The sequence below is a fragment of the Staurois parvus genome, unplaced genomic scaffold (genome assembly GCF_062004578.1).
Source record: "Staurois parvus isolate SC_StPar_1 unplaced genomic scaffold, SC_StPar_1.0 ptg000389l, whole genome shotgun sequence".
Classification (NCBI taxonomy): domain Eukaryota; kingdom Metazoa; phylum Chordata; class Amphibia; order Anura; family Ranidae; genus Staurois; species Staurois parvus.
In genome coordinates this window covers 3316427-3332204 of record NW_028318185.1, presented here as the reverse complement: position 1 = coordinate 3332204, position 15778 = coordinate 3316427, and the positions used below count along the sequence as shown (strand labels likewise).

Here is a 15778-nt window from a genome sequence, read left to right as displayed (position 1 = left end):
TGAATGCAGGGTCCAGGGAGAGCAGATATAGTGAATGCAGGGTCTGGGGAGACCAGATATAGTGCATGCAGAGTCCGGGGAGACCAGATATAGTGAATGCAGGGTCCGGGGAGACCAGATATAGTGAATGCAGGGTCCGGGGAGACCAGATATAGTGAATGAATGGTCCGGGGAGAGCAGATATAGTGAATGCAGGGTCCGGGGAGAGCAGATATAGTGAATTCAGGGTCCGGGGAGACCAGATATAGTGAATGAAGGGTCCGGGGAGAGCATATATAGTGAATGCAGGGTCCGAGGAGAGCAGATATAGTGAATGCAGGGTCCAGGGAGACCAGATATAGTGAATGAAGGGTCCGGGGAAACCAGATATAGTGAATGAAGGGTCCGGGGAGACCAGATATAGTGAATGCAGGATCCGGGGAGACCGGATATAGTGAATGCAGGGTCCGGGGAGACCGGATATAGTGAATGCAGGGTCCTGGGAGACCGGAAATAGTGAATGCAGGGTCCAGGGAGACTAGATATAGTGAATGCAGGGTCCGGGGAGACCGGATATAGTGAATGCAGGGTCCTGGGAGACCAGATATAGTGAATGCAGTGTCCGGGGAGACCGGATATAGTGAATGCAGGGTCCGGGGAGAGCAGATATAGTGAATGCAGGGTCCGGGGAGAGCAGATATAGTGAATGCAGGGTCCGGGGAGAGCAGATATAGTGAATGCGGGGTCCGGGGAGACCAGATATAGTGAATGCAGGGTCCGGGGAGACCAGATATAGTGAATGCAGGGTCCGGGGAGACCAGATATAGTGAATGCAGGGTCCGGGGAGACCAGATATAGTGAATGCAGGGTCCAGGGAGACCGGATATAGTGAATGCAGGGTACGGGGTTTAATAACACTTTAATATAACTGTTTTTAGACTCTTACCTGCTGAACGTTGTCAAAAGGTCAACAACCATCTGGTCTGTTGTATTGATGAGTTTACACTGGACTGGCTGAAAGCCGCCATCCTCAGAACAATGAGGGGGGACCTTCTCCCCGACGTCATGCAGAATCCGCCGATCTCTAACGGCACATCTCTTCGGACCTGTGAAATCATGAAAAATTCAAACATTTACCTGTAGGCACAGTGGAGGTTTCAAATAACCTGGCTGTACGAGCCTAAAGAGATATGTTTAGTGGTTTTGGATTGTTATATAGTGATTATGGTTGAGACTTTAAAAATAAATAGTAAAAATATTCTTATTTCTACTTTGGTAAATATGACACATTGCATTTAAATATTATGTAGTTGTCTCTCCATCCAGCAGGTGGCAGAATAGGCTCCATTGCAGGTGTGATGCATTGTATCACTCTCAGTTGTTCAATGAATCATCACAACCATCTCCTTATCAGATGGCTCAGTCAGAGGTTTCTATCAGCGAAAGGAAGCCTCAAAGCAAGCTGCTCTCCTGTGCTTTCTCTATAGGGAAGCATTGATATCCCTAAACATTCCTGTGCCCCAGTGTCTACTGTGCCTATAGCTTCATTCCCCTCCGAGCCTCCCTGTGTTCTCCAGAGTACTTGTGTCTCCTCTATGGCTGCTTCCAGCCCTCAGTGTACTCCATGCTTCTTTAGTTGTCAGTGTATGGAAGTACTTCTGCCCCTCCAAGTGCTCTCCTGTGTACCCCCAATGCCATCTAGTGACCCCAAGTGTGCCCCTGTGTCTATAAGTATGCTCAATGCACCCTATGTCCATCTAGTGTCTCTAAGAGCGCCCCGGTGCACCCTGTGTCTATCTAGTTTCTCTAAGAGCACCCCTGTGCACCCTGTGTCTATCTAGTTTCTCTAAGAGCACCCCTGTGCACCCTGTGTCCATCTAGTGTCTCTAAGAGCGCCCCTGTGCACCCTGTGCCCATCTAGTGTCTCTAAGAGCGCCCCTGTGCACCGTGTCATCTAGTGTCTCTAAGAGCGCCCCTGTGCACCCTGTGCCCATCTAGTGTCTCTAAGAGCGCCCCTGTGCACCCTGTGTCCATCTAGTGTCTCTAAGAGCGCCCCTGTGCCCATCTAGTGTCTCTAAGAGCGCCCCGTGCACCCTGTGTCCATCTAGTGTCTCCAAGAGCGCCCCTGTGCACCCTGTGTCCATCTAGTGTCTCCAAGAGCTCCCCTGTGCACCCTGTGTCCACCTAGTGTCTCCAAGAGCGCCCATGTGCACCCTGTGTCCATCTAGTGTCTCTAAGAGCGCCCATGTGCACCCTGTGTCCATCTAGTGTCTCTAAGAGCGCCCCTGTGCACCCTGTGTCCATCTAGTTTCTCTAAGAGCGCCCCTGTGCACCATGTGTCCATCTAGTGTCTCTAAGAGCGCCCATGTGCACCCTGTGTCCATCTAGTGTCTCTAAGAGCGCCCATGTGCACCCTGTGTCCATCTAGTGTCTCTAAGAGCGCCCCTGTGCACCCTGTGTCCATCTAGTTTCTCTAAGAGCACCCCTGTGCACCCTGTGACTCCAGACATTCTCCTGTCTGTCCCGGGACTGCCTGGGCACCCCCATGTCATCTAGTGACCTCAAATGTCACCCTATAACTCCAAATGCTCTCCTGTGTGCCCTGTGACTCCCTGTGCACCACGTGTATGTATGTTCTATGCACTCCATGTCATCAGTGACTTCAAGCTTGCCCCTGAGCACACTGTGACTCAGAATGCTCGCCTGTGCGCCCCGTGACGCTATATGCCCCCAATGTGCCCCATGTCATCTAGTGTAACTGTGTGTGACCTGTGCCTCCATGCAGCCTCCAGTGACCTCCTACATCATCCGGACAGTCCTTCTTTCACTGGATACAGACCACTGTTAATGACATTTACTCTTCCATAGATTAGTTATTGTATTTATTGCAGTCTGTATATTAATATTTCAGGATGATGTCCTGTGCAGCAGGTATTTTAATCTACATGTATACCTCGGTTTACGAATTTAATGCGTTTCCGGGACGTTTCGTATTGTGAAAAATTTGTAAACTGAAACGCGGTTTCCCATAGGAATGCATTGAAAACCAATTAATCCGTTCCAGAGGTCAGATAACAGTAAAATAAAGTCTTATCTGTTCAAAACTCTTGTATAGGTCCGTAAACCTATACAAAAGCATATGAAAACCCCCTCTAAATTATTTTGTTTAAATGCAGGGCCATGGATAAGGGGGTACCACCAGTCCTCCTGTACGGGGCCCAGGCCAGCAGGGGACCCAGGCAGCTCAGTGAATCAGATGTGGGCAGGGAGGGTGATTGGCACGGCAGGAGGGCAATTACTGGAACCGATCCCCTGTATGGCTCTCTCTGCAGCAGCTGAAAGCTGGCTTCTTCTCGTCTCCCTCCCGCTGGCTCTCAGCTGCTGCAGAGAGAGACATACAGGGGACCGGTTCAAGTAATTGCCCCCTGCCGCACCCATCACCCTCCCTGTGCACCATACATTTCCCCCTGCTGCCCAGGCTCCCCTGTGTGCCCCCACAATGCTGCTGGTTTTCCTCCTCTTATTTCACACAATAGGATCTTTCAGAATGGAGAGCGGGGGAAGGGTCCAGTAAATATGTCATGTTATCTAGCTCCTTCCTTTCCTTTTTTTTGGGGGGGGGTTAAGGTTGGCTGTATGGGGCCCCGTGGTTTCTGTTTAGGTGTTTCCAGTAAATGGTGTGGTTAATGCTGCAGAATACAACGGCGTTGTGGACAATTCTGGTCCCTCAGCCTTGTGGCAGTACTTTGAGGAAAGCTCTTTTCTCTTCCAGCATGACTGGGCCCCTGTGCACAACTGCCGGCTCCATAAAGACATGGTTTGATGAGTTTGGTGTGGAGGGATTGAAATGGTCACACAGAGCCCTGACTTCAACTCTGATCTTTGGGGTTAATTGGAGCACCAACTACAAACCAGGTCTTCTCATCCAACTTCAGTCCCTGACCTCACAAATACTCTTCTGGCTGAAGGGGCACAAATTTCCACAGACACTGTCCAACTTCTTGTGGAAAGCTTCCATGGAAGAGTGGAGGCTGTTATAGGTACCAAGTGTGGGCAACTCTATATTAATGTCCATGGTCTTCGAATGGGATGTCCAACAAACTTATATAGGGGTGATGGGTGTCAACAAACTGGCCATACATTTTATATTCCATCATGGAACCAATAACCTGTTTCTCCATATAAAACAGTGGCTGCAGATAGATTACAAAGGCTTGTGCTAAACAAGTCAACAAGACAAGTAAATAACTTCCTATATACAGTATGTGTTTTATTTATAATTATTTAGCTGGAGTTTGCTGTCAAATGTAATTTATCAACAAGTTTCTAAAGGAGTACATTATGATATATGCTATATGTATTATAGTAAAACTCTCACACTGTGTTGGTTGGCCAATTTGTCGCGTTCCGTAGATCTCCATCCCCTCGTTGTCCACACACCAGCACTCTCCGAGCTGCCGATCACATTGCACATCTTCGTATTCCCCGGAGTCTTTACATTGTGGGATATAGGAAGTTGAGCTGCTGTTTATATATCCATTGACCAAGATCTTCTGCTTTCTGAGTTGGCAAAAGGATAAGCCTATAGAAAGAAGTACTATGAGCATCTAGTTGGCATTACCCAAATCATAAATATAATCTTTTCCTGCTTGGAAAAATGGACATATCAAGAACCCGTACGCTCTGAAGGACAGAAGACTACGCAGCATTCTGTGTCTACGTTCACCACATATGATTTCTTAGAGCAGCCATTCTCAAACAAGGTTCCTCCAGAGGTTTCTAGGGGTTTTTGGAGCTGCAGCTGACTGACTTTCTATTTAGTAGTGCCTGGATAGTTACAGGGCCAACGCTACTTGGTGGAGTAAGCAGCATGATACCAGAGATCTTTTTGGGCATTCAACCCACTGATAAGGAGGCATTTTTCCATTCACTCCCAATATAACGCGGCATTCTACCTACCGACCACTAATGTAAGAGGGGCATTTTTTCCCACTGACTTCTAGTATAACAGGGACATTCTACCCACTGACTATCAATGTAATAAACAATTCTTCCAAATGACTCACTATGTAACAGGGGCACTCTACCCACGGGCCACCAAAAGGGGTCAGTCTTCCCACTGACTCCCAAAGTAACATGGGTATTCTTCCCACTGACCCCCAATTTAATGGGGCATTCTACCAACTGACCACCAATGTAAGAGACATTCTTCCCACTGACCCACAATGTAATTGGGCATTCAATCCACTGACCACCAATGTAATGGGGCATTCAATCCGCTGACCACCAATGTAATGGGGCATTCAATGCACTGACCACCAATGTAAGGGGGCATTCTTCCCACTGACTCCCAATGCAACAGGTGTTATTCTACCAACTCACCACCAATGTAAGAGACAGTCTTCCCACTGACTACCAATGTAACAGGAGCATTTTATCAACCAATATAAGGGGGCATTCTTCAATGTAACAGGTATATTCTACCCACTGACCCACAATGTAAAGGGGACATTCTACCCACTAACCCACAATATCACAAGGGCTTTCTACCCACTAACCACCAAAGTGGGGATCATTGTTCTGACTGACCCTAAATTTAACAGGGGTACTCTACCCACAGACCACCAATGCAATGGGTACATTCTAGTGGGGCTGTTTTCCCACTTACTCCCAATGCAATGGGTGCATTCTACCAACTACAGGCACTGTTCAAATTCTGTACAAATCATTTGTTATACCTCATCTGGAATATGCAGTTCAGTTTTGGGCACCAATTCACAAAAAGAACTGGAGGAAGTACAGAGAAGGGCAACCAAACTGATAAGAGACATGGAGGAGAACAGCTATGAGGAAAGATTAGAGGAACTGAATTTATTCTCTCTTGATAAGAGGAGATTAAGGGGGGATATGATCTCCATTAGAGATGAGCGAAGTATTCAAAAATTCGATTCGACTGATTCGGCGAATTCGTAGAAAAATTTCGATTCGAGTCGAATATATTCGCTGTGAATTTAACTTAAAAAAGGGTGTTTCTAGGCTTCAGAGAGACTTAATATTAGTGCTGAACACTGTACCTTTAATTTAAATGCCCTTGGAGTCTGCTGGGGAAGAGAAATAATACTGACAGGCAGTATGACATGCAGATGAGTGCCGTCGATCTTAGAATCACCGCACACTTCACTCATTTGGCCAGTAACGGGGCCAAAACCAGAGTGTGGAGCCACAGTGTGGCGGTGGAGGCAGCAGCAATGGGAGGCCATGCAGCACCCTATGACAAAAATGGAAACCACCAGCAGTGTGAGGAGACCTGAAAGTGGCATATGGCAGAGTGTGGCGATAGAGACAGCAGCAATGGGAGGCCGTACAGGGACCCATGACACACTCTGGACCTGGCAGCAGCATGAGGAGGCGGTACAGGGGCCCATGGCAGATTACGGGCCTGGCAGCAGCATGAGGAGTCGGTAGGGGGGCCCATGGCAGATTACAGGCCTGGCAGCAGCAATGGGAGGCCGTACAGGGACCCATGACACAATCTGGACCTGGCAGCAGCATGGGGAGGCGGTACAGGGGCCCATGACAGATTACGGGCCTGGCAGCAGCATTTGGAGTCGGTACGGGGGCCCATGACACACTCTGGACCTGGCAGCAGCATGAGGAGGCGGTACAGGGGCGCATGACAGATTACGAGCCTGGCAGCAGCAACTTGGACAGGAGGACGTTCAGTTTCTGCACCGTCTGGTGCGTGCTCGCAAACTGTTGTCTCTTGGAAACGGATTCCAAGAAAGACTGCTGACGGAATCCGTGAAGAGGAGTAGCAGGAGAAGGAGCATCTGAACGAGCGGAATATGCCAACAAGCGACAACAGGGGCCCATGACAGATTACGGGCCTGGCAGCAGCATGAGGAGTCGGTACGGGGGCCCATGGCAGATTAGGGGCCTGGCAGCAGCTATGGGAGGCCCGTAATCTGCCAGCACCCTATGACAAAAAATGGAACCCACCAGCAGTGTGAGGAGACCTGAAAGTGGCACATGGCAGAGTGTGGCGATGGAGACAGCAGCAATGGGAGGCCGTACAGGGACCCATGACACACTCTGGACCTGGCAGCAGCATGAGGAGGCGGTATAGGGGCCCATGGCAGATTAGGGGCCTGGCAGCAGCTATGGGAGGCCCGTAATCTGCCAGCACCCTATGACAAAAAATGGAATACACCAGCAGTGTGAGGAGACCTGAAAGTGGCACATGGCAGAGTGTGGCGATGGAGACAGCAGCAATGGGAGGCCGTACAGGGACCCATGAGAGACTCTGGACTTGGCAGCAGCATGAGGAGGCGGTATAGGGGCCCATGGCAGATTAGGGGCCTGGCAGCAGCTATGGGAGGCCCGTAATCTGCCAGCACCCTATGACAAAAAATGGAACACACCAGCAGTGTGAGGAGACCTGAAAGTGGCACATGTTTGGGGCATGATTCATGGCGGATTTAGTCAGTTGTGTCAGGAACTGGTGGTTTGAAATCCAGACTAATCCACGCCTGATTCATTTTCACAAACGTCAGTCTCTCCACACTTTGGGTGGACAGTCGTGTCCTCCGCGGAGTTGCAATACCTCCTGCCGCACTAAACACGCGCTCCGATGCCACGCTACTGGCCGGGCATGACAGCCTTTCAAGGGCAAATTCAGCTAGTTGGGGCCAAAGGTCAAGTTTCGTTGCCCAGTAGTCAAGGGGATTGTCTACCTCGGTTGGCAGGGTGCTGTCCAAGTAGGCCTAAGCCTGTTGTTTGAGGTCCTGCTCCAGGTCCACCTGATGCTGCTGCTGCTGCTGCTGCTGCGGCTGGTTAGTAGTTTCCTCACTGCGCTGGTGAAGAAAGCTACTCATCATCGACTGCAGACTGAGGCAGCCGCTGCTGGTGGAGCTGCCACTGCTCCTACCACCCCACCCCTCCCCTGCTGCCATGGCAGCGGAACGCGAGCGCACAGGGCCCACAGTGTCTGAGGATGGACGTTGGCGCAGACAGGCAGAGACCAGCTGACTACATAGGTGGTTTTTATAGTACGTTATTTTGGCCTCCCTCTCAGCAGGTGTGAAAAAGGCCACCATTTTGGAACGGTAGCGAGGGTCCAACAAGGTGGACAGCCAAAAGTCATCCCTCTGTCTGATGGTTATTATTCGGCTGTCGCTACGCAAGCAACCGAGCATGCTATGGGCCATTTGTGCCAAGGAATGCGAGGGACTCCCTGCCTCCATCTCCACAGCATACTGCCACGGTGCGTCTGGGTCCTCTGTCTCCTCCTCCTCCTCCTCCTCTACCAGATGCTCCTGCTCCTCCACTCCTGTCCGCTGAGTGGAAAAACCACCCATTTCACTCAATAATTCCTGAGCACCAATGTCCTCCTCTACCTCCTCCTCTTCTTCCTGTCCTGCCCCCACAGGGGTCATGTGGCGTTGAGATCTGTGCGCCACGTCTACCGCACCCTGACCAGCCATTGTTAACAGCATTTGTTCCAGGACGTGCAACAGAGGAATGACGTCGTTCATCCCATAGTCCTGCCGACTCACGAATAGCGTGGCCTCCTCAAAGGGCCTGAGCAAGCGCAGGTGTCACGCATGAGCTGCCAATGGCTGACATCTAAGTTACACAGGGAATACCTTTATCCGCTTTTAACATCAGGAAATCTGTGATGGCCTTTTGCTGTTCGTAAAGGCGGTCTAACATATGTAGGGTTGAATTCCACCTTGTTGCAACGTCACAGCATGAGGAGTCGGTATAGGGGCCCATGGCAGATTAGGGGCCTGGCAGCAGCTATGGGAGGCCCGTAATCTGCCAGCACCCTATGTCAAAAAATTCTACACACCAGCAGTGTGTGAGGAGACCTGAAAGTGGCACATGGCAGAGTGTGGCGATGGAGACAGCAGCAATGGGAGGCCGTACAGGGACCCATGACAGACTCTGGACCTGGCAGCAGCATGAGAAGGCGGTATATAGGGGCCCATGGCAGATTAGGGGCCTGGCAGCAGCTATGGGAGGCCCTTAATCTGCCAGCACCCTATGTCAAAAAATTCTACACACCAGCAGTGTGTGAGGAGACCTGAAAGTGGCACATGGCAGAGTGTGGCGATGGAGACAGCAGCAATGGGAGGCCGTACAGGGACCCATGACAGACTCTGGACCTGGCAGCAGCATGAGGAGGCGGTATATAGGGGCCCATGGCAGATTAGGGGCCTGGCAGCAGCTATGGGAGGCCCTTAATCTGCCAGCACCCTATGTCAAAAAAATTCTACACACCAGCAGTGTGAGGAGACCTGAAAGTGGCACATGGCATGAGAGACTCTGGACCTGGCAGCAGCATGAGGAAGCGGTATATAGGGGCCTATGGCAGATTAGGGGCCTGGCAGCAGCTATAGGAGGCCCATAATCTGCCAGCACCCTATGTCAAAAAATTCAACACACCAGCAGTGTGAGGAGACCTGAAAGTGGCACATGGCAGAGTGTGGCGATGGAGACAGCAGCAATGGGAGGCCGTACAGGGACCCATGACAGACTCTGGACCTGGCAGCAGCATGAGGAGGCGGTATATAGGGGCCTATGGCAGATTAGGGGCCTGGCAGCAGCTATAGGAGGCCCATAATCTGCCAGCACCCTATGTCAAAAAAATTCTACACACCAGCAGTGTGAGGAGACCTGAAAGTGGCACATGGCATGAGAGACTCTGGACCTGGCAGCAGCATGAGGAAGCGGTATATAGGGGCCTATGGCAGATTAGGGGCCTGGCAGCAGCTATAGGAGGCCCATAATCTGCCAGCACCCTATGTCAAAAAATTCAACACACCAGCAGTGTGAGGAGACCTGAAAGTGGCACATGGCAGAGTGTGGCGATGGAGACAGCAGCAATGGGAGGCCGTACAGGGACCCATGACAGACTCTGGACCTGGCAGCAGCATGAGGAGGCGGTATATAGGGGCCTATGGCAGATTAGGGGCCTGGCAGCAGCTATGGGAGGCCCTTAATCTGCCAGCACCCTATGTCAAAAAATTCTACACACCAGCAGTGTGAGGAGACCTGAAAGTGGCACATGGCATGAGAGACTCTGGACCTGGCAGCAGCATGAGGAAGCGGTATATAGGGGCCTATGGCAGATTAGGGGCCTGGCAGCAGCAATTGGAGGCCCATAATCTGCCAGCACCCTATGTCAAAAAATTCTACACACCAGCAGTGTGTGAGGAGACCTGAAAGTGGCACATGGCAGAGTGTGGCGATGGAGACAGCAGCAATGGGAGGCCGTACAGGGACCCATGACAGACTCTGGACCTGGCAGCAGCATGAGAAGGCGGTATATAGGGGCCCATGGCAGATTAGGGGCCTGGCAGCAGCTATGGGAGGCCCTTAATCTGCCAGCACCCTATGTCAAAAAATTCTACACACCAGCAGTGTGTGAGGAGACCTGAAAGTGGCACATGGCAGAGTGTGGCGATGGAGACAGCAGCAATGGGAGGCCGTACAGGGACCCATGACAGACTCTGGACCTGGCAGCAGCATGAGGAGGCGGTATATAGGGGCCCATGGCAGATTAGGGGCCTGGCAGCAGCTATGGGAGGCCCTTAATCTGCCAGCACCCTATGTCAAAAAAATTCTACACACCAGCAGTGTGAGGAGACCTGAAAGTGGCACATGGCATGAGAGACTCTGGACCTGGCAGCAGCATGAGGAAGCGGTATATAGGGGCCTATGGCAGATTAGGGGCCTGGCAGCAGCTATAGGAGGCCCATAATCTGCCAGCACCCTATGTCAAAAAATTCAACACACCAGCAGTGTGAGGAGACCTGAAAGTGGCACATGGCAGAGTGTGGCGATGGAGACAGCAGCAATGGGAGGCCGTACAGGGACCCATGACAGACTCTGGACCTGGCAGCAGCATGAGGAGGCGGTATATAGGGGCCTATGGCAGATTAGGGGCCTGGCAGCAGCTATGGGAGGCCCTTAATCTGCCAGCACCCTATGTCAAAAAAATTCTACACACCAGCAGTGTGAGGAGACCTGAAAGTGGCACATGGCATGAGAGACTCTGGACCTGGCAGCAGCATGAGGAAGCGGTATATAGGGGCCTATGGCAGATTAGGGGCCTGGCAGCAGCTATAGGAGGCCCATAATCTGCCAGCACCCTATGTCAAAAAAATTCTACACACCAGCAGTGTGAGGAGACCTGAAAGTGGCACATGGCATGAGAGACTCTGGACCTGGCAGCAGCATGAGGAAGCGGTATATAGGGGCCTATGGCAGATTAGGGGCCTGGCAGCAGCTATAGGAGGCCCATAATCTGCCAGCACCCTATGTCAAAAAATTCAACACACCAGCAGTGTGAGGAGACCTGAAAGTGGCACATGGCAGAGTGTGGCGATGGAGACAGCAGCAATGGGAGGCCGTACAGGGACCCATGACAGACTCTGGACCTGGCAGCAGCATGAGGAGGCGGTATATAGGGGCCCATGGCAGATTAGGGGCCTGGCAGCAGCTATGGGAGGCCCTTAATCTGCCAGCACCCTATGTCAAAAAATTCTACACACCAGCAGTGTGTGAGGAGACCTGAAAGTGGCACATGGCAGAGTGTGGCGATGGAGACAGCAGCAATGGGAGGCCGTACAGGGACCCATGACAGACTCTGGACCTGGCAGCAGCATGAGGAGGCGGTATATAGGGGCCCATGGCAGATTAGGGGCCTGGCAGCAGCTATGGGAGGCCCTTAATCTGCCAGCACCCTATGTCAAAAAAATTCTACACACCAGCAGTGTGAGGAGACCTGAAAGTGGCACATGGCATGAGAGACTCTGGACCTGGCAGCAGCATGAGGAAGCGGTATATAGGGGCCTATGGCAGATTAGGGGCCTGGCAGCAGCTATAGGAGGCCCATAATCTGCCAGCACCCTATGTCAAAAAATTCAACACACCAGCAGTGTGAGGAGACCTGAAAGTGGCACATGGCAGAGTGTGGCGATGGAGACAGCAGCAATGGGAGGCCGTACAGGGACCCATGACAGACTCTGGACCTGGCAGCAGCATGAGGAGGCGGTATATAGGGGCCTATGGCAGATTAGGGGCCTGGCAGCAGCTATGGGAGGCCCGTAATCTGCCAGCACCCTATGTCAAAAAATTCTACACACCAGCAGTGTGAGGAGACCTGAAAGTGGCACATGGCATGAGAGACTCTGGACCTGGCAGCAGCATGAGGAAGCGGTATATAGGGGCCTATGGCAGATTAGGGGCCTGGCAGCAGCTATAGGAGGCCCATAATCTGCCAGCACCCTATGTCAAAAAAATTCTACACACCAGCAGTGTGAGGAGACCTGAAAGTGGCACATGGCATGAGAGACTCTGGACCTGGCAGCAGCATGAGGAAGCGGTATATAGGGGCCTATGGCAGATTAGGGGCCTGGCAGCAGCTATAGGAGGCCCATAATCTGCCAGCACCCTATGTCAAAAAATTCAACACACCAGCAGTGTGAGGAGACCTGAAAGTGGCACATGGCAGAGTGTGGCGATGGAGACAGCAGCAATGGGAGGCCGTACAGGGACCCATGACAGACTCTGGACCTGGCAGCAGCATGAGGAGGCGGTATATAGGGGCCTATGGCAGATTAGGGGCCTGGCAGCAGCTATGGGAGGCCCTTAATCTGCCAGCACCCTATGTCAAAAAATTCTACACACCAGCAGTGTGAGGAGACCTGAAAGTGGCACATGGCATGAGAGACTCTGGACCTGGTAGCAGCATGAGGAAGCGGTATATAGGGGCCTATGGCAGATTAGGGGCCTGGCAGCAGCAATGGGAGGCCCATAATCTGCCAGCACCCTATGTCAAAAAATTCTACACACCAGCAGTGTGTGAGGAGACCTGAAAGTGGCACATGGCAGAGTGTGGCGATGGAGACAGCAGCAATGGGAGGCCGTACAGGGACCCATGACAGACTCTGGACCTGGCAGCAGCATGAGGAGGCGGTATATAGGGGCCCATGGCAGATTAGGGGCCTGGCAGCAGCTATGGGAGGCCCTTAATCTGCCAGCACCCTATGTCAAAAAATTCTACACACCAGCAGTGTGTGAGGAGACCTGAAAGTGGCACATGGCAGAGTGTGGCGATGGAGACAGCAGCAATGGGAGGCCGTACAGGGACCCATGACAGACTCTGGACCTGGCAGCAGCATGAGGAGGCGGTATATAGGGGCCCATGGCAGATTAGGGGCCTGGCAGCAGCTATGGGAGGCCCTTAATCTGCCAGCACCCTATGTCAAAAAATTCTACACACCAGCAGTGTGTGAGGAGACCTGAAAGTGGCACATGGCAGAGTGTGGCGATGGAGACAGCAGCAATGGGAGGCCGTACAGGGACCCATGACAGACTCTGGACCTGGCAGCAGCATGAGGAGGCGGTATATAGGGGCCCATGGCAGATTAGGGGCCTGGCAGCAGCTATGGGAGGCCCTTAATCTGCCAGCACCCTATGTCAAAAAAATTCTACACACCAGCAGTGTGAGGAGACCTGAAAGTGGCACATGGCATGAGAGACTCTGGACCTGGCAGCAGCATGAGGAAGCGGTATATAGGGGCCTATGGCAGATTAGGGGCCTGGCAGCAGCAATGGGAGGCCCATAATCTGCCAGCACCCTATGTCAAAAAATTCTACACACCAGCAGTGTGTGAGGAGACCTGAAAGTGGCACATGGCAGAGTGTGGCGATGGAGACAGCAGCAATGGGAGGCTGTACAGGGACCCATGACAGACTCTGGACCTGGCAGCAGCATGAGGAAGCGGTATATAGGGGCCTATGGCAGATTAGGGGCCTGGCAGCAGCTATAGGAGGCCCATAATCTGCCAGCACCCTATGTAAAAAAATTCAACACACCAGCAGTGTGAGGAGACCTGAAAGTGGCACATGGCATGAGACACTGTGGACCTGGCAGCAGCATGAGGAGGCGGTATATAGGGGCCCATGGCAGATTAGGGGCCTGGCAGCAGCTATGGGAGGCCCATAATCTGCCAGCACCCTATGTCAAAAAATTCAACACACCAGCAGTGTGAGGAGACCTGAAAGTGGCACATGGCATGAGAGACTCTGGACCTGGCAGCAGCATGAGGAAGCGGTATATAGGGGCCTATGGCAGATTAGGGGCCTGGCAGCAGCTATAGGAGGCCCATAATCTGCCAGCACCCTATGTCAAAAAATTCTACACACCAGCAGTGTGTGAGGAGACCTCAAAGTGGCACATGTTTGAGGCATGATTCATGGCGGATTTAGTCAGTTGTGTCAGGAACTGGTGGTTTGAAATCCAGACTAATCCACGCCTGATTCATTTTCACAAACGTGAGTCTCTCCACACTTTGGGTGGACAGTCGTGTCCTCCGCGGAGTTACAATACCTCCTGCCGCACTAAACACGCGCTCCGATGCCACGCTACTGGCTGGGCATGACAGCCTTTCAAGGGCAAATTCAGCTAGTTGGGGCCAAAGGTCAAGTTTCGTTGCCCAGTAGTCAAGGGGATTGTCTACCTCGGTTGGCAGGGTGCTGTCCAAGTAGGCCCAAGCCTGTTGTTTGAGGTCCTGCTCCAGGTCCACCTGATGCTGCTGCTGCTGCTGCGGCTGGTTAGTAGTTTCCTCACTGCGCTGGTGAAGAAAGCTACTCATCATCGACTGCAGACTGAGGCAGCCGCTGCTGGTGGAGCTGCCACTGCTCCTACCACCCCACCCCTCCCCTGCTGCCATGGCAGCGGAACGCGAGCGCACAGGGCCCACAGTGTCTGAGGATGGACGTTGGCGCACAAAGGCAGAGACCAACTGACTACATAGGTGGTTTTTATAGTACGTTATTTTGGCCTCCCTCTCAGCAGGTGTGAAAAAGGCCACCATTTTGGAACGGTAGCGAGGGTCCAACAAGGTGGACAGCCAAAAGTCATCCCTCTGTCTGATGGTTATTATTCGGCTGTCGCTACGCAAGCAACCGAGCATGCTATGGGCCATTTGTGCCAAGGAATGCGAGGGACTCCCTGCCTCCATCTCCACAGCATACTGCCACGGTGCGTCTGGGTCCTCTGTCTCCTCCTCCTCCTCCTCTACCAGATGCTCCTGCTCCTCCACTCCTGTCCGCTGAGTGGAAAAACCACCCATTTCACTCAATAATTCCTGAGCACAAATGTCCTCCTCTACCTCCTCCTCTTCTTCCTGTCCTGCCCCCACAGGGGTCATGTGGCGTTGAGATCTGTGCGCCACGTCTACCGCACCCTGACCAGCCATTGTTAACAGCATTTGTTCAAGGACGTGCAACAGAGGAATGACGTCGTTCATCCCATAGTCCTGCCGACTCACGAATAGCGTGGCCTCCTCAAAGGGCCTGAGCAAGCGGCAGGTGTCACGCATGAGCTGCCAATGGCTGACATCGAAGTTACACAGGGGAGTACCTTTATCCGCTTGTAACATCAGGAAATCGGTGATGGCCTTTCGCTGTTCGTAAAGGCGGTCTAACATGTGTAGGGTTGAATTCCACCTTGTTGCAACGTCGCAGATCAGGCGATGCTGTGGAATTCCGTTCTGCCGCTGCAGCTCAAGGAGGGTGTGCTTTGCGGTGTAGGAATGGCTGAAATGCATGCAAAGTTTACGTGACATTTTAAGGATGTCTTGCAGTGGGATGGTGGATTTTAAGAACCGCTTGACAACCAGATTGAACACGTGAGCCATGCATGGCGCATGGCACAACCTTCCTTGACGCAGAGCAGACACCATGTTCTTTCCGTTGTCGGTCAACATGGTTCCGATTTTCAGTT

The 15778-nt window shown here is 52.2% G+C and overlaps 1 protein-coding gene across 1 annotated transcript in view; it reads right to left on the bottom strand.

Moving 5' to 3' along the window:
• TG (thyroglobulin) overlaps positions 1–15778 on the bottom strand; it is a 439344-nt gene that overhangs the window by 396790 nt on the left and 26776 nt on the right. Inside the window, exons 4-5 of the mRNA XM_089685945.1 lie at positions 4358–4561; positions 926–1085 (exon numbers count right to left, since the gene is read on the bottom strand). Coding sequence (XP_089542071.1) covers positions 926–1085; positions 4358–4561 — 364 coding nt within the window. The remainder of the gene's footprint in view (positions 1–925; positions 1086–4357; positions 4562–15778) is intronic.